This window comes from Peromyscus maniculatus, chromosome 17 (assembly GCF_049852395.1).
Source record: "Peromyscus maniculatus bairdii isolate BWxNUB_F1_BW_parent chromosome 17, HU_Pman_BW_mat_3.1, whole genome shotgun sequence".
In the NCBI taxonomy this organism is placed as follows: Eukaryota; Metazoa; Chordata; class Mammalia; order Rodentia; family Cricetidae; genus Peromyscus; species Peromyscus maniculatus.
In genome coordinates, this window is record NC_134868.1 from 26,587,914 (window position 1) to 26,611,967 (window position 24,054).

General features: G+C 45.8%; 1 protein-coding gene across 1 annotated transcript in view; it reads right to left on the minus strand.

Moving 5' to 3' along the window:
- The window catches only part of Enpp6 (ectonucleotide pyrophosphatase/phosphodiesterase 6), a 95,883-nt gene that overhangs the window by 46,729 nt on the left and 25,100 nt on the right, over positions 1–24,054 (minus strand). Inside the window, exon 2 of the mRNA XM_006970896.4 lies at positions 10,621–10,800. Coding sequence (XP_006970958.2) covers positions 10,621–10,800 — 180 coding nt within the window. The remainder of the gene's footprint in view (positions 1–10,620; positions 10,801–24,054) is intronic.

Consider the following 24,054-nt stretch of genomic DNA (forward strand, 5'->3'; position numbering starts at 1 on the left):
TAACAGGAAGCCAGGGTGAGAGGGTAAACATGCTCCACAGGGCCAAGGCTCTGCTTACTAGGCCAAGCAGGTCAGAGCTGGCTTTAGATCAGGAAAAAAGTCTTCTAGACCAGGGTCAGGGACTATCCTCCTCCCAAGGGGAACAAGATGAAGATAGAGTGGCGTCTATGAGAGTCATAGTTCCTGAAGGCCCCTTGGCGTATACTAGAAACGACATCTTCCTGTCTGAGGTAGTTGCGTCAAGGATATCTCACTCACAGGACTGTGAAAGGTCTTTGGGACTCCTCCCCACCAGGGAAGCCATGTGGACTTCCTGCACTATGTGGCGATCCCAACCAAAGTCTCCTTCCCTATGGAGACCCTGAAAGAGAGAAGGCAGGACTTACTTAGAATAAAACAAAACATACCGGGCTAAAGAGATGGCTCAGCGGTTAAGTGCACTGACTGCTCTTCCAGAGGTCCTGAGTTCAATTCCCAGCACCCACATGATGGCTCACAACCACCTGTATTGAGATCTGGTGCCCTCTTCTGGCCTGCAGGCATACATGCAGGCAGAACACTGTATACACAATAAATAAATTTAAAAAAAAAAAAAAAGAATAAAACATCCCAGTGAAGCATTTTCTTGCACAACTCATTTGGGTTCCTGGATCTCTGGCCCCTGCTGAGAGATTCCTTCCCATCCCTCCCAGTTCAGTCTGTGTCCTGTCAGGTACCAGCTCAGGGCAATTTGCAAAGGATTTGGAACCAAATAGGATGGATGATGGTTTGACTTGCTTGCTTCCTGGTTGTATGTTCTCTGAGTATTGATTCTCTCGGCTATTCCCTGAGCTAGGGAGGGAGATGGACAAGGAAACATTTCCCTAGAATCCTTTACAGAGACCCTTCCAGGAAGAGGAATTATTCCTGGAGCACCCAAAGGAGCCGGATGCTCACAGCAGTCCAGCACCTTTTCTTGGGTACCCATGGAGATGGGGCAGCAGACCTACTGTGTTCCTGAGCCCCAACATAACATCAGCATCTGGTCTGAGCCAGATGAAATCGAGGTGAGAATGAACCTCGAACTCACAAATTCACAGGCTGGTAGGATGCCTGGAACCCAGACACAAGTCTGGGGAAGAAGCCATCAAGCTCTGAGGATGATGCCTGGTCTTGCAGCACACGCATTCCTTTCTCGGTCAATCTCAAAGCCTGTAATCCCCATGCTAGCTCCTCCTCCGACTTAGACCAGCACAAGGATGATTGAGCATTATATGGCCCGGGATACTGCAGCTGCAACTGTGCTGGAAACCTCCTGGTCAGATTAGGTGTGAGCAAAAGGTGCTGGAGCAGCAGAGAAAGGCTGTCTGAGTGCTGGCTGTGGTCATGCTGTGTGGAGTGATTACTTTTTGCATACCTGGTGATGTCATCAGACTCTAAGCTGCTTGGTAGCAGGGCTACATAGCACAGCCAGTCTGTATTCCATGCAACAGGAATACAGATCACACAAGAAAGTAGTCATGGAATGAGGACATTAATGAATAGTATACCCAAGTGACTCCGAATTTCTTTTTTAGAGATACGTTTTACCAAGTCATTGCAAGCTATCCCCTGCATTTCCAACATGCAAACCCCTAAGGCATAGCTGTGACAACAGAGGGTGGTGAGCGCAGATGGAAGATCTCTGGTAGATGTCCTCCAATACATGGAGGCATTCCTCACTATAGGTCCTTAGAGGCCAAGTGAGTCACTCAAGAGTATATAGAGTGACATATACTTTAGTTGAAATAAATTTAGAGAAAAGCAATTTGACTGAAAATAATTTGCTCAATACACAAATTAGATCAAATCAGCTTTTGAACAATTATCCCTGAGTTTCCATAGGGAATAAGTTCCAGTTCCCTTTAGGATAATGGTATAGAATACTATTTTAACTAGGCAAAGATGTGGTACATTTGTTTCTGCTGCAGAATACTACTTTATCTGGGTAAAGGTGTGCTACATTTGTTTCTGCTGCATTTGTTTAATGGTGTAAAGATGTGTTGCATTTATTTCACCTTGCCTGCCTAAGGCACCTGATTGGTCTAATAAAGAGCTGAATGGCCAATAGCAAGTCAGAGAAAGGATAGGCGGGGCTGGCGAACAGAGAGAATAAATAGGAGGAGAAATCTAGGCTCCAGAGAAGAAGAATGAGAGAAGAAGGAGGAGGAGAGAACAAAGATCACACCCAGGGCAAGAAGCCAACCAGACATAGAGAAGCAGTAAAAGTAAGATATACAGAAGGGAGAAAGGTAATAAGCCCTGAGGCAAAACACAGATGAAGAGAAACAGGTTAGGTTATAAGAGCTAGCCGGAAATGTGCCTAAGTTAGGCTGAGCATTCAAAACTAATAAGTCTCTGTGTCATGATTTGAGAGCTGGTTGGTGGCTCAAAAGAAAAAGCCTGGTACAGGATAGCACACTACTTGCTTAGGTCCCTACCAAAAATGGTGAGTTACTCACATTTAACCTATGTTCACCTTCTGTGAGCTTGCTATCCTCTACAGATCACAGGTAATGCCCAATACAGTGTAAATATGTACATGTTCCTGGAAGGTGACTAATGGTGTTGAAAAAATGTTTAGAATATTTAGAAATTAGTTGGAACAACTGTAATTGCTTTAATCTAATCTGGATATGTTGGAGAAATTTAACAGCTATGAAATTCGGAGTCTACCAATGATGTCTCGGGAGTTAATTGCATGTTCTGTTTGCAATCCCTATAAAGTTCAATGACCTAAATCGGCAGTGATGCCCACTGCTCTCCTGAAGTCATCCTGCCCATTTGGTCTTTGTACACGTGTCTGTAAAGACATTTCATTTGGTGTCACCTGCTCAGAGAAACTGTCCCAATCCTACCGGATGAGAATGGCATCATTCTTCCCTCTACTATTCTTTTCCTGACTCTGTCCTCTCCTCTTGTTTCTCAAGCTACACATCCCTTTTGGTTTTCTTTTTGGGCTCATCTTCCTCTTTCTGGTTCACTAAGAATGAAATTTTCTCAGGGCCATGTTTGAAATTAGTTGGAACAATCTGAATTGCTTTAGTCTTTCGCTGGGTGATGTCTTTATACTCAGAGCTTAACTGACCAACACACCAACAAAGGGATCCCCAACTCTCTTCCTGAGCTCCAAACCTGCCAATTGACCTCTCAGAGTAGACTTAGAGGCAATGCTCCTCTACCTCCAAGTCGTTAGTCTTTTAATTTCAGTAGAGAATCGCCATCCAGATAGTTCTATAAGCCAGGAACTTAGTGTCACGCTTATCACTGACTGATGCCTCAACCCCAAATCCAATCCACTATTAAGTCTTAGCATTTAATTTGTAAATATGTCTCCCAAGCAGCAGTGCCTTCAATACCAAGTCTATAGTCCAAGCTGTGATCATCTCTCCCCTAAGTCTACACAATAACTTCCTGCATTGTCTATCTCCACTCATCCATTCTCTCTAACATCTCCATTCCATCCTGTACTTTGAGATGTGGAATAACGTTCTGAGCCTAGGCTTCTGCTTGACTCATCCACATCACATCTAGCCTCCCCTCTTTCTTGAAACACACCTGAAGGCATGCTCCTCCTTCAACGTGTGTGCCCCTTCCTGCAAGCACCCGGATTCCTTCTCTTTACTTGTCTCGTTTTCCTGTGAACTTATCTCTTTCTCCAGGGACTCCTTTGATAACCTTCTCAGAGAATGCCTTATCCCTTACTAGATGGACAATATACTTGTCGTCAGGGTTACACCTTTCATAATTGTGCTTCTCTATATGTTTGAGTATTACAGAACCATCTGTAGATGTAAACAACAATCTTATTAAAATAAGAAACACAGAGCCAATGTAAAAGAGAAAGCTGAGAGGTCAGAGCTCAGAGCTAAATTCTTACCTCCTGTAGTGCTCCTAGCTTCCCCGAGAGAGAGCTTCTTCCTGTTTGTCTGTCTTTAAATAGTCTTTCTGTTCTGCCTTCTCATTGATTGTAAACCCAACCACATGACTGCCTCGTCACTGCCTGTAAGTACCGCCCTCCAGGTCTTAAAGGCGTATGTCTCCAATACTGGCTGTATCCCTGAACACACAGAAATCTACCTAGCTCTTCTAACCACCACGCTCTTGCTATGGCTCTAATAGCTCTGACCCCAGGGCAACTTTATTTATTAACATAAAATTAAAATCACATTTCAGTACAAATAAAATATCACCATAACCATCCTCTCTCATCTTCTGGGGAGTAAGCTCATGGCAGGAAGGCATGAGTGAGGACCTGTGTCCATTTTAGTTCCCGGCTGTCTTCTCGGAGCTCATTCTATAGCCACAAGTCACACCCTTTAGAGATGCTTTATAAGGGAAGAGCTTTGCCACGGTTTGTGATAAAGGAAGTTCAGCCCTGGAATTCTCTTTAAGACTTTCTGCTGAACATAAAAGATGCAGCAGAGAGGCTATAAGCTCTTTTGGCCAAGCTACCATCTTACTGGATGTGGTTGGACAACTGTGAAAATGTTAAGGGCTGGGAGACAGGCATCTGTGAGCAGGAGTGCCAGGAAGTGTTACTGTGAGGTCTCCGCAGTAGAAATGGCCAATGCTTCGGAGTCCTGTAGAATGCTCTAGAGGATCACTTATGGAGACAGTCTCACACTTGGAATGGGGAATCTGTAATCTTTCTTTCTTCCTGACACAAACCATCAACGTCAGTGCTGGGGAGCTTGCAAACTTCCTGTCAAAGGATGACGCAATGTGATACCAGCCTGGAGTCTAACAGAGTTTTGATCCAAGCCTACCCTTGCCAGAAAGATTAGTGACAGAGCCTAGCCCGCAGTGGATACTTTGATGGACTTTTGCCATGCTTATATAACAAATAAAATCCATTTTATACCACAGGTATGTACACGCTACTGCATCAAAAACTACTTGCAGTTCTGCTGCGTTCTTGTGCACTACATGATCAATAATTATAAACGCAGTATGTTTACATATACATATATATTTAAAATGTAGTTATTATTGTAAAGAGAGAGAGAGAGTGGGAGTGCACCAAGGCATAAATATGGAAAGTAACACAAATATCTAAAGCTACTTTGAAGGGCTGATTCCCTCCTCTCACCTTTATATGAACTCAGGTCCCCAAGCTTGAGTTACCTCACCAGATCTAGATTGATGTTTCTAGGAAAGGAGACTGTCTGCCTTTTTTCTCCTTCCCTTCCCTTCCCTTCCCTTCCCTTCCCTTCCCTTCCCTTCCCTTCCCTTCCCTTCCCTTCCCCTTCCCCTTCCCCTTCCCCTTCCCCTTCCCCTTCCCCTTCCCCTTCCCCTTCCCCTTCCCCTTCCCCTTCCCCTTCCCCTTCCCCTTCCCCTTCCCCTTCCTTCCTTCCTTCCTTCCTTCCTTCCTTCCTTCCTTCCTTCCTTCCTTTCTTTTTTTCTTTCTTTCTTTTCGAGGTTATGGAGATTAAACCTAGAGCCTGGCACATATCAAAGATGTTCTTTGCCACTTACTTATTTATACCCTCAATTCTCAAAATTGTAGTTTTCATCAGTTTCCAAAAGAAGTCCATAGTTACCAAATGATGGAGCCAACAAAGTACAGACCAAGGCTTTTTCCAGTTCTAAAATGACATTCATTGCCAAGACTAATGCCCAACTGGTGACTGTATTGGGAAATCTGGTGACCATTAAGATTGTTTGTGTGTCAAATCTGTAGTCTTACAGAGCATTGTTTTTTTTTTAAATAAAAATAATGGCAATTTTTATCCAGATGTTTGGTGTAGTGTACACAGAGGCAATGGTGGAGCTATAATGTTGGCTCACACTTTTTTTTTTGTGGCAGATGCTTGACTTCTAATTTGGCCTGTGTCCAAGTGACATGCATCTAAGGTGAACTTGACAGAAGGGTATCACTGTGGCACCATGGCAGGGTAGATGAAGGTACTGTAGGTAACCTGTAACTCTTGACCAACATCTAGCATGTTCCTCTTGATAATTCAAATAAAATCACTGTGATTATAACTGCCCAAACTGGATCTGAGTGGAGTAGAAGCTGCCTACAACACTTTTCTAGAAAGAGAGGGAGAGAAGGCTGGTAGCCATGTGTGTTTTTCTACATAGAAAGTAGCTTATCGGCCAAAACACTTGAACAGAACAGGAAGAGGGAGTGGCATTGAGCCAAGGCACACCCAACATCATCCTAGGGTAAATGGGTGGTTTTGGTCAAGTCTTCTTGGCAGTAGGCTGTTGAAAATTAACAGCAAAGTCCATAATGAAGGGACACAGAATTGGAATGCCAACCCTTAGTAGGCAACTAAAGAATAAACTTAAAACCTGCTGCCACCGTAAGGTAGGACTTGTGATATGAGGAGCTCAAATGTTCTTCCATATACAACCTTATCACCTGCCCCAATTCCCTGACTTCTTCCTCAGGACAGACAGCCATCTACCTTTGAGTTGCTCTTCAGTATCAATTGAAGATTCTTTCTGTCCTTCAAAATAAGATGTCCTTGACATCAAAACGTGAAGTTTGTGACCAACATGTAATTAGTTCTTAACCGTCTTGGAGCCCCAGTGGGTGGGTCCCTGTTGTACTATTTCTGGCTTATTTCAGCCTGGAACTCTTTCCTGAGACTGGTTTCCTCTTGTATAACTGTGTGGCACCGGTGGGCAGAGCTTTGAAGGCTCTGGTGACAAATATTAAATGTCTTAAGATTGGGGCTGAGGGAGGGTGGACTCTTCCCCGTCACTCCATTTTTCACCCAGTTGCTTTATCTACCTGACAGGAAGGCTTGAACTCCTGCCATGTCTAAGTTATTCTTCTAAACACTGACTTAATGGCAAGACTCAAAGTGTCATAACACAGCTCCCCGAAGCAATGAAGACTGTCCAGGCCTCACCGAGAAGTCTGTACAATGTCCCATCAGAAGTGGAAAAGGGAATAGAAGGCAGAAGGAGAACAATAAAAATCCAGGCATGTTTAGAAGACACCCGTGGTGCTTCACTTCATCATGTGGAGACAAATGAGCACTCGTTAGGTCTCTGTCTGAGGCTGGAAGGCACCAGGGAGGAAAGAGAATGGACAACCGTGACCATGTCTCCCTCAGCCCTTTATTGGCAGGGATGAAGGGGGCTGGAGTATTGCAGCCTGGGCTGGGCAGCCTGTACTCAGAAAAACCTCAGCGGGGTACTCAGTTTCGAAGGACTAGACAGTGTCTAAGAAACAACAGACTTTTCGTCTCATTTATACAAAGGCTTCGATCCAGATCTTTGGCTAACCTCCATGTGGGTCATTGAGGAAAGCTCTTTTTAGTCTCTTTTCTTCTCACTGTTAATTCCATAACTGCTAACCAGGCAGTTTTACTGTGTCTATTAGCTGCTGAACTATGGCTTGTAAGGCGTGATGGCCCCTTCTTACCCATAAAGAGCTGTTCTGGAGGAGGAATACGATAGTGCATAGGGAAATGCCTTTGAGATTCACCACTTATTCAGTGACATATAAATTAAGATTCTCCCAGATGAAAGAGAAATAGTGCCCTGTAAGACTACGGTAAGAGCTTTGGAATATGACCACTTTCGGATTTCCTGCCAGCTTGCCATAACACTGGCTTCTCTGGCTACACCTCCCACCATTGATAGGGCTGCGTGCAAACGAGGCGTGTGGATGGGGTGTGTGTCGGGGGTGACAATTGTTCAGGTGGTGCCTTTCAAAACGCTAATTATTTAAGGTCCACAATAAAAACAACAAAGCCAATCATATACCACCGTGGAAGGTGGCTACGCTGTATTGTGGCAATATTCATCTTGGAGGTCCTTAGGCCAGTGACAAACCAATTGTCATAACCTTCTGTGCCTATGCATGCAGCCTCTTGTATTCATTGATAATAATGTTTCTAAAAGTAACCTTAATGTTACACAAAGTGTTCTTTTCTGTTTTAGACCTCAGCATATCCGGCTTAAATCTGAACTTGACCCTTTAGACAAGTCTCCCTAGATTGGCCTATACTTCCTTAATCTAACAACAGTCTTCACAGCCTCAGTTGGGTCTCTATTTTAGATAAAGGAGTACCCTTAAACTTTTATGTTATGGTTTGAGCCACAAATGTTCCCCATAGATTCATCCTTTGGGTGCATGTTCCCATGGCACTATTTGGGGATGCTGCAGAACCTTTAGGAGATAGGACCTAGTTGACAGTTGTAGGTCCTAGGAGTTGGCTTTTGACAGTTACAGTCTGGTCTCTGGTTCTAGTCTTGCTGTCTGATCCCTGGTCTATGTGATGTACATGGCTGTTCTCTGCCATGGGCTCCATCAACCATAATGTTCTACTCAAGTGCATGGTGCCGAGTGACCATGGACTTCAATCGTTGAAACCAGGAGTCAAAGAAAACCCTTGTTCTCTTAAGTAATTTCTGTCAGATATAGTTGGCCACAGTGAGATCAAGTATAACTGATTCTTCCTCCCTTGATCCAAAGCATCTCATGTCAGTCTAGGTGACTGATGGTTTAGGCACAGAATCCCTGGTGTCCCTCTGAATTTATCCCTGTTGGTGGAATAAGCCAGTTAGTTCTTTGGCCCAATTTGGATGCAACGCTGTGCGTCTGGCCTTTGTGAGCCTCCCTGTGGATGCTTGTCCCTGCTCTGTGACAACTCACAAGGTTGCATCACAGCTCAGCAGTGGGGCTGCCTTCTGCACTCTCCATCTGCTGTGTCCTGTGATCCTTTGAGATCTGCAGCGCGCCCTGAGCATCTCTCCATGTGGCCACCTCCAGACAGCATCCACCCAACTCCTGTAGAAAGCCCACACCCTCGGTGCAGGCCATCTGTGACTCAGCTCGGGATTAGTCATTTTTCCCTCCACTGTCCCCCACGCCTGTCAGCAGCCCTCTCCCATAATCCACTGCGCTTTCACAATTCTCTCATCTGTTCCTGCTCCCCCCACCCCCGGCCACCCCAGCCCAAGTCAGTGAGATCTCTGCTGCTTTTCTCTGCTTCCCACCAGCCTACTGTTCATTTTTCCCTGCATTTCCTTTAGGCTTTTACCAATAGCTGGCTCCATGATGATAAGAATCAGTCTTATAGCCTTGGGGGAAAGTGCCATAGCCATGTGCTTAATTCTTAATGATTCAGTGGACAGGATGACCGTATCCACTGGCTTTCCCAGGAGCCAAGACAGGTTGTAGCGTTACTTACTTCGTTACAGTAAAATAGTTTTGCTTCCCAATTATCTAGGTGTATCAAAAGGAGTCAACAGTAAGAGGTGTCATCTAATTCATTACCAAACAGTTGTGAGTCCTTTGATTTTCCATTTTCAATGCTGTGAGGAAAATTAAAGGTGCATGGAAATTCAAGATCTGTTGGATGAAATTCTCAAAGAATAAATAAAAACATTCTTTCTAAAAAGTGTCTAGAAATGGTATTCAGCTCCTTTGTAAAAGTCAATGAGCACACTGAAATTGATTTCTCTTCTATATTGAAAATGTGGCACATGAAATTCAAGCGTACGACACCGCAATAGGGGACCAGGAAATGACATTGTACCTGCGGATGCTATAAAGCCGAAGCATGGAATTTTCAAGATGTGTCACAGAAAATCTTTGTCATTGATGCATCTGGTAGGATTACTATCCAGGATATACAAAGAACTCAAAAAAAAAAAAAAAAGCAACAAGAAAACAAGCAACCCAGTTAATAAATGGGATAGTGACATTAACATATAGCTCATAAAAGAAAAATGCAAATGCGGGGGCGGGGGGATCAGCCTCATTAGCTATCAAAGAAATGTAAATTAAAAATGTACTGAAATTCCATCATATCTCAGTCAGAATAGCAGTCGCTAAAAAAACAAAGAACAAATAAATGCTCGCAGAGGTGTGCATAAAAGGGAATCCTCGTTCTCTGCTGGCAGGCATGTAAACTCATCTAATCCCCCACGGAAATGAGTAAGGAGCCTTCCCAACAAGCTAGAGATCGAGCTTCTGGAAGACAGAGCTGCACCACTCCTGAGCGTTGATCCAAAGACTTCTGAGTCTTATCCCAGAAACACATGCATATCAGTTCACTGCAGTGTGATTCACAAGAGTTAAGTTACAGAACCAGCCTGGGTGTGCGGCAGCAGAGAAAGTTAAGGAACTGAGGAAAAGGCAGCATAGATACATGGTGGTTTCTATGTCATCTGTGGTAAAATGGATGCAACGGGAGACAAATGTACTAAGCAAAGTAAGCCAGCCTCAGAAAGACGGAGATTGTATGTTTTCTCTCATTTGCGGTCCCTGCTTTTTATAGTCACTGAAAGCCATGTTTATATACATTAAATAAAAGTAAAACTATCTAGGGGAACAAAGGAGATTAGTGTTAGAGGGGAGAATAATGGGGTAAAGAGAAGGTAGTATAGTGGGTAGTGAGGGACAGAGGAGGGAATTCATGCAATATAAAATATATACCTTTAAGAAAATTTAAGTTAAATTTTAAAAATTCCTAAATTTTTTAATGTGCCCTTAGAACATAGTTATTAAGTAAAAATCCCATATTTCAATCAGGGCTTGGTCTTCAAAGGACTCTGCTTTATTTTCTTGGGCAGACCTCATGGTGTCTGAGATTTGGAAAACAGGAGGGGCCTGGAGGTCAGCACACTCACCTGGCCAGTAATACATGTAGACCTTCCTCCTGGCCTTCATCAGAGTGATCCACAACGGTTCCGACCCATTCCACCAGAGCGGCAAAAGGCTGTCTTGGTTGACCCCGATGTCGAAGGACTTGTTGGTTCTGGAATCCCACATGTGGTTCCCGATCATCTGGTGGACCTCACAATGGCGGCCTGTGGGGATGAGGGAACACATGGTCACTTTATTCTTTGTTTTTAAACTTTGTTTAATCCGATTGCAAGAGCTTCTCATGCTCATTTAGGAACGAGAGAAAGTTCCACAACGTGTCCTTTTCTTAGATGATGCCATGGGGACGAACAAGACAGGCACCATTGGGTTCAAGGCCAGCCAGGTCTACACACCAGGTTCCTGATCAGCCACAGCAGTGTGATGAGTCCCTGTCTCAAAAATAAAACAGATATCCAATAGCTGATTGAGAGTGGGATCCTTTGCACGAAGCTAAGCCTTTCCAACCGCTCTGTTTTAAGTTACACTGAGGAGACCAGTGAGATGGTTTAGTATGTAAACGAGCTGGTCACCAAGCTTGAGCAGCTGAGTTCGATTCCCAGAACCTACATAGTGAAAGAAGAGAACTGGTTCTCTCAAGTTATCCTTTGACCTCTGGTCCTCTGTGAGCGACACGCGACAGACAGACAGACACACACACACACACACACACACACACACACACACACGCACGCACGCACGCACGCACGCTCGCACGCACGCACGCACGCATGCACGCACCACATTTTTTCATAGCCTGATGGCTGCATATGCACCAGCCTGGAAAGAGTGGATTATTGTGACAGGTGACTTAGATTCTACATCCCTTCCAGTCTCCTCCCACAAATCGGTGGTCCAGCTGTGAGGAACATGATTCTCTCCTTTCTTGGGAGAGACAAGTTACTGCTTCAGTGGTAAACAATGATCCACCCTATAACATATGGAACCAAAGAGTGCAAAACAGACTCCAGTGTGTGGTGGGGAGCAAGGAAACACCCCTCCACATGGAGTGGGTTAACAAAGCGAGGGCTGGCTCTGTTGGACAGAGCTCCATCCCAGAGAAGAAGCCAGAAGTGAAAGTCGCAAGCGCTGGGACTCTTTGGAACATTAGATTAAATTATTTATTTTAGAGCAATCTGTTACATCTTTAAAGTTAAAAATAACACAAACATTGGCGAGGGCATAAAAAATCGCTGCAATCTGAGCGAGTCATTCGGCACGGGGTGGGGTGGGGGAAGACACACTTAAGCAAGCCCTGCAAGCAAGTGTAAGCAGAGTAGTGTTTTCTGTTTGTTGCTGTTATTTTTTCTAGTCTCCCAGGCCCCCCCAAACCCGCCCCGTTTTTAAACAAAAACAAAGGGGAACTACCAAGGACAATGTTGGAACACTGAACGCCAAAATTTCTAAAAAGGGGAAGCCCTCTTTCCCATCACAGAAAGCCAGACATTGCGCAAACCACGCTTTACATGTGAAGTCCAAAGATCTAAAAGAAAGAGTTTTTCCCCAAAGCTGTAGCATAGTATTTCTATCCCCACTAAGGGTTTTGCTTATGAACTAATAAAATTTCAAAGTGAAAGAGAACAGAGACGCTAGAATCATCAAGCAATTTTTCCATGGTTAAGGAATTTGACTTGCACTTATTGAACACACACACACACACACACACACACACACACACACACACACTCCTATCTATCATATACTGTGATAAGCATAGAGAGTCAAATGTGAAGCATGGTCTCCATCTTCAAGTGGTCTTTAATTTAATACCCAGCAGAGGGTCTTTGCATAAACGAGACTGGTTTCCAGGGACCCAGGAAGCCAGGAAGGGGACCAGACTGCAGCTTCCCTTCAGACTCATGACCATCAGTGATGTCCTTCTTGCTAAGGAGAAAGGGGAGTATGGTCTGACTAGTTCATCAAGTAGAAACATCTTTCTTCTTGATTCAAAACGTCTAGTTCAGGAACGTGGAAGCCCATTAAGGAGCACCACCCCACCCCCCGCCCCAACCCTCCAGCAAAAGCGCTTACGAGTTCTTCCTTTAGAACAATGCATTCAGACACTTATCTTCTTTAATGTCTGTTCGCTCATGTTTCCATGAGGCAATCATGAGAACGACCACTGCAAAGGTACTTCACAGAAGATGCTCAGTGCCAAGAAGCACAAAACAATCAAATTCAGTTTCTAAAGTACTTTAAACAACCGCCGGACGCCGCGTCCCTGGGCAATCCCCTCTTCCTTAACCTCCGTCGCCAGTGCGCAGAATCCAGAGTCCAAACCCTCCCACCTTCCTCGGCTCTCTGCTGTCTAACTGAAAAGTTAAGAGGGGCTTCCTGTACGCTGTAGAGCTGTTGTGTCTGGATTGAGAAGAGGGAAGCAGGGAAGGAAGAAGGAAGAGAGAAAGAGAGGTAGGGCCGTGAGAGCCTTTCTGGGGGATCCAGCCATGCCACAAAGAACCACCTCTAACTCAGCTCCGAGGTTGGGTTTTTTGGAGGACTGCCCTTCCTGTTCAAAGGCTGAATGGCAGGTGCCGGGCCAGTCCCCAGGGTTAGCCCTTACTTGCAGAAAAAGCTGCCTTCCTGAAAGCCAGCAGGAGGCTGGACGGCCCTAGCCCATCTGGCCCTCTCTCTTCTCCCCCAGCTCAGCCTCCTCTGCTCCCAGGAGCACAGCGACGCTGGTGGCGTGTGCTTGGAGCAGCCTGATGCCTGACTCCCGCAGATTTCTTTACCTTGCCTCCCTCTCTCTCTTGCAACTCATTCTTGTGATTTTATTGCAGGTGTGTGTGTGTGTGTGTGTGTGTGTGTGTGTGTGTGTGTGTGTGTGTATGTGTGTGTGTGAAAGTGGTAGCTGAGAAAACAGAACAGAACAAAACAAAACACAGTGTACCAGCTTCGCAGCCTACAGAGTGCTTCATCTCCATCTTCCAGCCTGACCCATATCTATTTTTACACATCGGCAGGGTTTGATTTTTTCCCCCGTTTTGTGCTTTCCACGGAGCCTTGCTATGGCTGGCTATCTGGAACAGTTACCCAAAGCATTAGGAGAAACTTTCTGCAGCACAGTTCTCAGTATTTTCCAGTAATGATGCAAAGTCTTATTTAATGTGTTCTGGTGCCATGGCATCACCAGAGGCTTTCTAGCCCTGCACCAAATTCCATATTTCTACTACTGTGGAATTCAACAGCCTTCACAGGACACAGGAGAAAAGAGGCTCTGTGAACTGTATCTGTCACTGGTGATGACCAAAACTGTCTCTTGGCTAAACTTTAACCCGGGCTCCTCTTCCTCTGAGCCTTCTGTTCAACCATACCTGGCTTCAGCTTCCCTCTTGTGGAGTCCATTTTAAGCATGAATACTGCTACTTGGTTTGGGGAGAAACCCAGACCCCCATCCTCGCTTGCTTCCCAGTTGTGATAAAGCACTGGCCAAAGGCAACTTAGAGGAGAAAAAAAAATTGTTTCATCGTAGAACTTCTAGGTCACAATCTGTCCCTAAAGGCTGTCACAGCAGGAACCAAAGGCAGGAACCTGGAGGCAGGAGCTGATGCAGAGGCCATGGAGGGTGCTGCTTACTGGCTTGCTCCCCATGGCTTGCTCAGCCTACTTTCTTATACAACCAAGGCTGAGCCCTCCCACATCAATCATCAATAACAAAAACGTCCACATATATTCCAAATACTAAGTGGGATATATTAAGAATTCCTTATCGATTATCTAAGGGTCAGGTGTAACTGCATGCCCTGATCACCTCACTTGTTGCCATGAAGATCATCTCTTTCTTTTTCCTGTCTGTGGTCACAGCAGGACTAAGGAGCAGCCCAAAGAAACACACACAAGGCACACGAACATACAGCCTAGTCTGTCTGGAAGCGTCAAGGAGAGCTCTTCAGAGGAGCCAGGACTTGACAGGTTAAGTGAGGTTTCCAAAAAAAAAGATTCCTTAGAAAGGAATGAAGAGCTGAGATACAGGTTATTTCTAAGACAAAATAAAGATGCTTGCTTTTTTTTTTAAAAATCACACTCGCTGATGAAAATAAGGATGTGACTCTCTTGCTTTGAACAGAGCGGTACCCTCAAAGCTCTGCTGGTTCAGCACACTGAACAGATCCAAAGCTGGACTCCCTCAAGATCCCGGCAATAAACCAATAATGCCATTTCATTTAGGGCTGTCTAGTGGAGAGGACTAGAGTGGTCAATGGTGAAACCACACAGAGGTCATCACTTCCATCTCCCAGGACTAAAGAGCAGGAGGAAGGATGTGATCATCAAGGACCCTCCTCTAGCTATCAAAACCCCCTTCCGTAGGCTATAGGTTCACTACGAAGGATGAAGTCCCTCCCACACACATGGACAAACAGAATCCAACGGCTTTTAAAAAAAAATTTACACTGATAGCTTTAACAGAAGTCCTTAATATCAGAGACCACATGGGCCGTGTATCCCCTGATCACAGACATGTAAGTTTCAGGGTACCACTGGCACATCTCTGACAGAACTGGAAGGGGCCTCAGGTGGCTTCTTTCCTCCGGGACCTCCTAACACTTGATCCATGGGGTATGAGTTAGTACTCAGTTGAGTTGTCCTCCTTTGTGCAAGGTTTTGTTTTTTCTCAGTTTCAGCTACTCAAAACCAACTGCAGCCTAGAAACACGGAATAGTCTAGAAATAAGCAATCCGTAAGCTTTAAGTTGCACACTCTTCTAAGGCTCACTCTCAACACAAGCACCGCGATACTGAGAAAGTCGATGGATAACATGGTTACTAAGGAACTAAGAAGGAGGCAGGGTGCCGAGCAAGGAAACCCTGAACGAAGGGATGTCTCTCATCACCAGTGGGAGAGAACACACGGGTGTGAGAGTTCATCGCATACCCCCAGCCGTAATTCAGACCGGCTTCCTAGAGATCCTTGAGGAACATGAGTGCTATGCAGTGAGAAAGGGCAGGAGCGGGAGCCCCAGAGCAAGCCCGAGAGAGCTCCCCAACAGAACTGTTATTACAGCTGATTGTGACAGTCGCTCTTTCACGTTAGTTGTGATCGCTAGCCTCTTCCTGTGCCTGGTTTATAAACCACCCTTTCTTCTAAGTCTGTATGGAGGAAGTAGCGTGGCATGTACAAAGTTTAATCCTGTCCAGTGTTATGACAGGCATCCACCGGAGGTCTTCGAGCACAATCCATGCTTGATGCCCCCCTCCCAAAAGAAAAAAAAAAAAGGATGTGGTATGGTTTTTGTGGCTGCTTTTAGGTGATCTATGAAACTATCACCCTCAAGCAATGGGGGAACTCAAGGGAACAAATCAGGCCGGAGGTGAAGTCTGCAAGATGAGCCGTTCCCCTGGGACATCTTGGGACCAGAGGCTGGAGTGAGGGTCTGCTGGTGTGGAGTTTATAACAGAGTGGAGGCAGGGTGGGGGAGGGGAGTGGGGTGGGAAATGGAGCTTGGCTGCTGTTTGCCGGGTAGTTTGGCCGCCATTACCAGTCCTTGGCCACCTTGAATGAGGCCCGTTCCAGCTGCTTTGGCCTTGTGGCGTTCGGCGTAGCTCCCAGACACAGACATACTTCTGACATTTGCTTTTCAGGAGGGGAAACTAAAGAGTCACAGCGGCTGAGTGCTGGGGTTGGGGCACCACATCCGGCGAGAGGGCAGAGCGTTGAGGTCAAAATGAATCTCTCCCTCAACATCTCCCAGACCCTACCGCCAGCCCACCCAGTCCTCCAAGCACTGGCCACTTCCACAGCAATTGACGCAGACACCAAGCTGTCCACGTGGAGGCACACAGAACTCCAGAATACCAGGCAGACTGTGATCCTGTGATCTCCCATAACCAACCCCCCCGCCGCCGCCGCCGCCGCCGCCGCCGCCCTACACACAGCACCCTTGTAAGTACCTCTTACGGGTGGGATGCTGCCAGACAAAGGAGACCATGATCTCAGGTTTCCTTTCCCTCTGGAAAGAGTCCAGCTGTGCAAAGAGAGGCTCCCCAAAGTTCTGAAATCTGGGGTCTCAGGTTAATGCATTTTAGACACTGGTCATATATACACGTTCCCTTACACTGACATGGTGTCAAGAAATATCTTTATATGTCCAATTCCAAGCCAGGCAGCTTAAGGATATGTTATGTAAGTCAGATCGTTCCACATTAGAGCCCTCGTAGCACACATCCTCTAGCATTTGGGAGGCTAAGGATTAAGTTAGACTCTGTTTAGGTTAGTGAACTTTTCGAATAACTTCCTTTCAGCCGAGACATGTGAAAGAATTAACCACGCTTTGCTCCAAGCACTGAACTTACAAATTGAAATTTGCATTACATATCACCCCGGTTGGGAAATAATATCCTATTTTCTTAACTTGTCCGAAGATGGAGTTTAGTATGGCAAAGAAGTCATTTTGCATGAACCAGGCAAGGTTAAGTTGAAACAGGAAGCTCACAGTTTGTACTTCTTTCAAAGTGCCTACTGATGTGTATGCCAGACGGGGTCATGATTAGAGTGAGTCACAAATATTGCAAGTCCAAGATGGCAGGATTTGATTATAGTGTGAAGTGTAAGGACTGAAAAAAAAAACCAAAATGTTAAAAGCGATTTTTCCTTGGAGACATTCACACCCATAGTTTTGAGGTCACTGGACAAGGTGGTCGGGGAGCACTGTTTCATGATTCCATAGGGCCCAGTAGCATCGAGCAATTCCCTAACAATGAAAACATGGAATAAAACTAATTGTTTTCTTGCATAAGAAGAAAACTGAAAGTTTTGGACTTCTGCTTTGAACCTTTTTCCTTTTGGAAGGTTTGTTTTTAATCAAAGCCCGGAGATACAGCTCAGTGATGAAGTCCTGGGTTCAATCCTCAGCACAAGAGAGGGGAGGCTGAAAGAAGTCTGGGAGAATTGTAGGAACCAGAGAGGCAGAGGACACCAGGATGACACAGCTCACAGAATCAACTAAGCAAAGCTCATAGAAACTGAAGTGGCAATCACGGAGCCTGTATGGGTCTGCACTGTGTCACCTGCCTATGAGTTATAGCTTTTGTTTTGTTTTGTTTTTTGAGACAGGGTTTCTCTGTGTAGCTTTGGAGCCTGTCCTGGAACTCACTCTGTAGACCAGGCTGGCCTCGAACTCACAGAGATCTGCCTGGCTCTGCCTCCCGAGTGGTAGGATTAAAGGTGTGCGCCACCACCACCCGGCTGGTGTTATGGCTTTGGGCTTGGTGTTTTGGGGAGATTCCCGGTAGCAGGAGTGTGGCGGCGGGGGGGGGGGGGGGGGGGGGGGGGGGGGGGCTCTGACTCCTTTCCCTGCTCTTGAGACCCTTTTCCTCCCTCTGGGTTGCCTCGCCCAGCCTGGATATGAGGGTTTGTGCCGAGTCTTATTATATTGTGTTCTGTTGTGTTAGGTAGGTAGCCCTGGGAGGTCTGCTCTTTTCTGAAGAGAAACGGAATATCTGGACACCGCAGTACTCAGAAAGTGGCTGAGTTCATTACAAGTGAAAAGGGATTTCTTTGGACCCATTGGTGTCTTCTCAAACAATAGTAAGGGGGTTGGAAGGAGAAATCACTCATTTTGATCACCTCTCCTCCCGTAGATGGAACTCAGCCAACACCTGTACCTTGGAGTCCCACCAATAGCCTTCCTCTGTGGTAAAGCTGCCAGCTTCCTCTCTGAAGGGCTCAACTTCTCTCTCTTTCCCAGGGCCATCAGTTCCCTCAAACTTATGGAGACGGTGACTTGAGACTCCCAGGCTCCTGTCCCTCCAACACTGCCTGGCTGCAGGAGGTGGGACCCCCCTCTTTCTTCCCTAGGACGGGAGGCCTCAAGCCGGAGGGAGTTCTCCAGCTGTCTGGCCTAGGGCAGGAGTCAGCAGTAAGGACAGGGAATTTAATTAACGAAGAACAAGGCAGAGTTAGGTCTTGGATCCAAGCCACGTTCTCCAGTCAAGCTTTTAATTGGTCCACGGGTAATCTCTAAAAAGGATGATCAGATTCCAAATCGTCACCCAAGTAACCCGCGACACTAGCAATTGGTATATAAAAGCCAGCTCTTTTAGGAGCGTGAACTAACAATGACTTCAATCAAGTATCGTGAACCAGCCAATCAGCCAAACCCTCTCCCCTTATATAGAGAGAAGCACGTGGAAGAAAAGTCTTGTTGGTTGTTTATTAAACAGCAGAAATGCCATTTCTCACAGTTATGGAGGCTGAGAAATCCGAGATTGAAGGCAGCAGATTTGGGGTTTCCTCACACAGAGGAAAGGGTGGGGAGGGGTCTCTCTTGGGTCTATTCTTTCTTTCATCAGAACACTAATCATATCTGAGGGCTTTGTCTTCCTCAACTATTCACCCCCAAAGTCTCTACCTCCAAAATCATCTCCTCGGAGGTGAGGGCTTTAAGGGACATAAAAATTATCATGACCCCATGAGACTCTGATCATTGTTTCTTGTGCTAGCTTGCTTTTAATGGCCAGGTAGGTGAGGCCAAAACAGTGGTCAGTCTTGGTTAGCTATTTCGCATGATTTCGGAAAGACACTGACTAGTTCCTTGTGAATTCTGAGGGTTTTCAATACTCTAAAGGGAAATGCAGCACACCCCCCCACCCCTGTAGCCCCCCAGATTTGGGCTGATTTCATTGTTCTTTTATCTGGGAGGCCGCAGCAGGGAATGTGGCCCTGTAGCTTCAAAGCCAGTCTCCGGATGACTCGGCTTCTGATATTTTTTAAGATTAAAAACATGCAGAGCCTTAATTATGACCCAGCTTGTTACACCCTACATTTATCATTATTTTTGTTTTGTTTTCCAAGACAGGGGTTCTCTGTGTAGCTTTGCGCCTTTCCTGGAACTCACTCTGTAGCCCAGGTTGGCCTTGAACTCACAGAGATCTGCCTGCCTCTACCTCCTAAGCGGTGGCGGTGACACACACCTTTAATCCCAGCACTCGGGAGGCACCCTATATATATATTTTTAAAGAAAGTTCATTGAAATGTTTTAGTGTGTGTGTGTGTGTGTGTGTGTGTGTGTGTGTGTGTGTACGTGTACGTGAGTGCCATGATGCACATTGGCAGTCAAGAGGACAGGTTGCTGGGGTCGGTTCTCTCTTTCCACCCTGTGAGTTCCAGGGCTTGAACCCAACTCACTAGGCTTGGCGGCAGACACTTCTCAGCCACTGAGCCATGTCATCGGCCCGTAGAAAGCTCATTTTTGTCAGTGTGATTCATTCAGTTTGTTGATGCTAGATGTTGTGAAGGTGATATAATGCTGGCCTATCTAAGCTCACTTTCTCAGGCCAGAGACTCCCATAACACCCGACTAGCCTCTCTCCCCGTAGTCAGGAGTTAACAGCATTCCTATAGCTAACGTCAGCATCACAGCCCATTGTAGCCATGGCTTAGATGTCCCAGTCAGCGGCCGGCAGTGATCAGACTAGAAACAGCTGTACTTGGCGTAGACACGGGACCAGCTTAATAACATGGGTGCATTGTGTTTCCTGGGTGCAGTGCTGAACGATAATTTGCCTCGGGGCTGAGAGACTCAACTCGGTGCGCAATTCAGCACTTTGGCAGGTGTGGGAAGTGTCTTTTTGTTGCACCGATAATTTCAGGATTTCAGTTAAAGGGATCCATAGAACTGAAAAGGGACATCGTGTATGTGTGTGTGTGTGTGTGTGTGTGTGTGTGTGTGTGTGTGTGTGTGTGTGTGCTGGTTTTTGTTGTTGTTTTAAGTTAGCTAAGGCAGCACGAAGAAGTATGAGAACGGGAATTCAGGACCTGTGAGTAGGCTGTGGCCTCGCGATACTTCTGGGGGCCAATAGACTGAAGCTGAAATCCTATCCCTGTTACTCATTAGCCCTGGGACCTCACCCAACCCGCTGAGCTTCACCAACCTTAAGTTTTCCCATCCCAGAGGTCTTGTCTTTCCTTTCCTCTCCTCTCCTTTTCTTTCCTTCCCTTTCCTTTCTGTTTTCTTTAAGCTCTGAGGAACCCAGGGCCTTCCATAAGCAATGTCTTTACCACTGACCTACGCCCATAGGTCCAATTGCTTAATTGAGAAATAGCTATCGCCACGCCTTCTAGCAGGGTTAAATGATGGTTGGTAGATGTCCAGGGCAACACAGGGCATCTGATATCTGCATAACTGTTAAAGGACTGCCTTATTGAGCAGGGTGTACTTGTAAATGGTATCTAGGAGAGATGGTGATAGGCTGTATGTTTTTTACATGGTATTTACTTCCCAATCTCCCTGAAGGTAAATCAAAGAAGCATTACTACCCACACTTTACTCTGGACAGACCAAGAGAAGCTAGAAGGATGGAAAGAAAATGCCAGCTAGACTCAGTAACTGACCAAAGAAGGGTTCAGCATAGCAGTGAAGGCATCTATCCGCCTGAGATGTGAGAAATGCCTGGCCTGATACTGCCCTCTACTGGTGGTAAAAAAAAATCTCCACTCCTCTCTGGTAGCCAGATTCCAGCTTGCTGAGCCTTGCCTTTTCATTGCCTGTCTTGAATATTCCTCAAGATTGGCTTGGGACTATACTACACATGTCAAGAGTACTGACCCAGATAGTTCCTGGAGGCCAAGGAAGACAGCATTGGGACTTTACTGGTTTTGACTCAAGTCATCATTCTGTGTCCTCACTCTCTCAACCCACCACTCTAGTCCTTCCTGGGCCTCGCGTTCTTTCCCAGGATATTCAATTCTGAATGTGTAGCTTGGTGGCTGGGCCCTGATTTCCTCCCCTTCTCTGGCTCCTTCTCGATCGCCCTTTCCAGATTTTTCCCTCTATCTGTTCTCTCTGCCTGCCAGCCCCGCCTGTCCTTTCTCCTGCCTCGCTATTGGTCAGTTCTTCATTAGACCATCAGGTGTTTTAGACAGGCACAGTAACACAGCTCCACAGAGTTAAACAAATACAACATAAAAAAAGCAACACACCTTAAAATGATATTCCCTAACATCTGTATTTATAAAATCTCATCTTTGATCCTTTTCTATTTTGTTGGACATCCAAAAATTGAATTATGCAATGCTAGAGTTCAGTGGATACTTTTAAGAACCTTAATAAACACTTCTCAGTGGCTCCTCCAAAAGGGGTGCGTCTCTGTATATACTTCCTCGAGCAAATCAATTTCACCACCTTCTCTGTCCTCTTGGATTCTATTACTTTCAACCTACAGCTTTAAAGGCCAAAGAATTAAAGTGAGATGACTTTGTTTATTTGTTTGTTTATCAAGACACAGCTTTTCTGTGTAACAGCTCTGGCTGTCCTGGAACTTGCTTTGTGGACCAGACTGGCCTCGAACTCACAGAGATCCATCTGCCTCTGCTGAGTGCTGGGATTAACGGTGCCTTGTGCAAGATTACATTACTTTCTACTTAACTGTTTTAACTGCATCAAGATTTGGATAAGCCTTTGGTGGTCACTGTGACCGTTGGTGAAATCTGAAGATTTGAATGTGTTCCCTGGGTTTTCCAGTAAGGGAGTAAGTAAGTCCTCTGGGACTCATTCTCAAAAGGCAGAGTCAACATTAAAAAGGCCACCAGGGACATTTTTGAACACTTGCCCATTCCTGTGGTATTTACTGTTTTCAAAGCATGGTGTCAGGTGCTGGGAAAAGCATAAGAATGGAGAGGTGACAGGATCCTGCTTTGGGGGGCGGGGGGGGGGAGCGTCTGACAGTACCATACTGGTAAATGCGGTGCAGGGATCATGTGAAAAATACTAGGAAAGTACAAAGGATACATGAGGGCCTGTGCTGATCACCTATTATAGAGGACCCTGATGATTGTAGTTCTCATAGCTCTGAAGAAAATAGATTGGAAGGAGCCATACTCTAGTGAAAAGTCAGGAATTCAGAAGCTTTTGTTCATTTGGAAATAATACAGGGACTCAGCCAAATTGTCGATCATCTCCGAAACAACACACGGCATGCTAGTGCTTCAAGCCTGTTCTAAGCTAATGAAATACGCAAGATGTAGTGTGCTGGGGACACACCTAATAATAACGGGTGACAGCGGCAACTTTCACTACGTGCCACGCTCTGTGCTGAGAGACTTCCAGAATTCTCACCTGATAGCAGCATTCTGTGGCAGATATTGAACATGCCAGAGAACTAAGACTTGGGAGAAATAAGCTCTGCTTCCTCCATTATTAAGTGGTAAAGCCACTGAATTTCAAGCCCCGTGGTATCTTGAAGTATTTTACCCTGTTTGTAGGCAGAGCTTGAGGCTGAACTCAAACCTTCAATCATGTGGTCTAAGCACCCTACCTGCTTAACACCAAGCTCCACTTCTAAGTCTTCCTCACTTGACCTTGCTGCTCTATGCATTTCTACGGTTTGGAGACCTACGACAGGAGAGCGATGTTGAACATGGTCTTTGAACCACGTCACGGAGTGTGTAACCACATAAGCTTTGCACTGAAGGAGACCCACAGTGCACCCCAGTTTCACAGGTTACCTGCCGGCCATCTCGAATGACTCCTGGTGTCTTCATCAGAAAAGGAAGGGCGTGTAGTAGATGCTTTTGCTAACTCCGCTGCCTTCTTGGTTCCACTCAGTGATGACTTTGAAGCTGGAACTGCACTGACAGGAAGTAAATGATCTACCCAAAGCATTGCTGAGTGACTCATGGGTCATCACGTGACACTCTTGAACAATCCACTGGACCCAGCACTTGCTCCAAAACCTTCCCAGGTCTCCTAGCCTTGCCTTGTGCTTCCCAGAACTCTTCTCATTCTTCACCCTGTGGTATTTAGATTGGGGTCCTGACCTCACTCTAATCTGCCCCAGCCTTAAAAACCTCTCCATTTTCTCTTTGCTTTGTCAGAGGAGGTCAGCGAGTCCCTAGTCCCAAGTGTGCAAACCCTTAAGCCCACACCCATCTCCGTACTTGAACAAAGATCAACTCCTCTTTTCAAAGTCAGGGCACACGACCAGTATCTTAGGTAGAGGTTCTACTGCTGTGATAAAACATAACGCCCAGAAGCAACGTCAAGAGCGAAGAGTGTGTTTCAGTCTACATCTCTCGGGTCACATTTCATCACTGAGAGAAATCAGGGCAGGGTCCTGGAGGCGGGAACTGACGCCGAAGCCGTGGAGGATGCTGCTTAACTGCTTATTGGTTTGCTCAGCCTGATTTATTATATTACTCAGGGCTACCTGCCCAGGGAAGGCACTGTCCCATTGTGGGCTAAGTCCACCCACATCCATCATTAATAAAGAAAACGTCCTGCAGAGTTGCCCCCGGGCATCTGATGGAGGCATTTTCTCAAGCGAAGTTCCTCTTCCCAAATAACTCCAGCTTGTGTCAAGCTGACAAAAAAAAAACTGACGAGCACAACCATACCATATCAGGCATGCTGTTATTTCTTTCAGAATCAGGTGTACAACTTATGAAAATGGACATGTATTGTTCGCTGACTTAATGGCAGCTCTTATTTT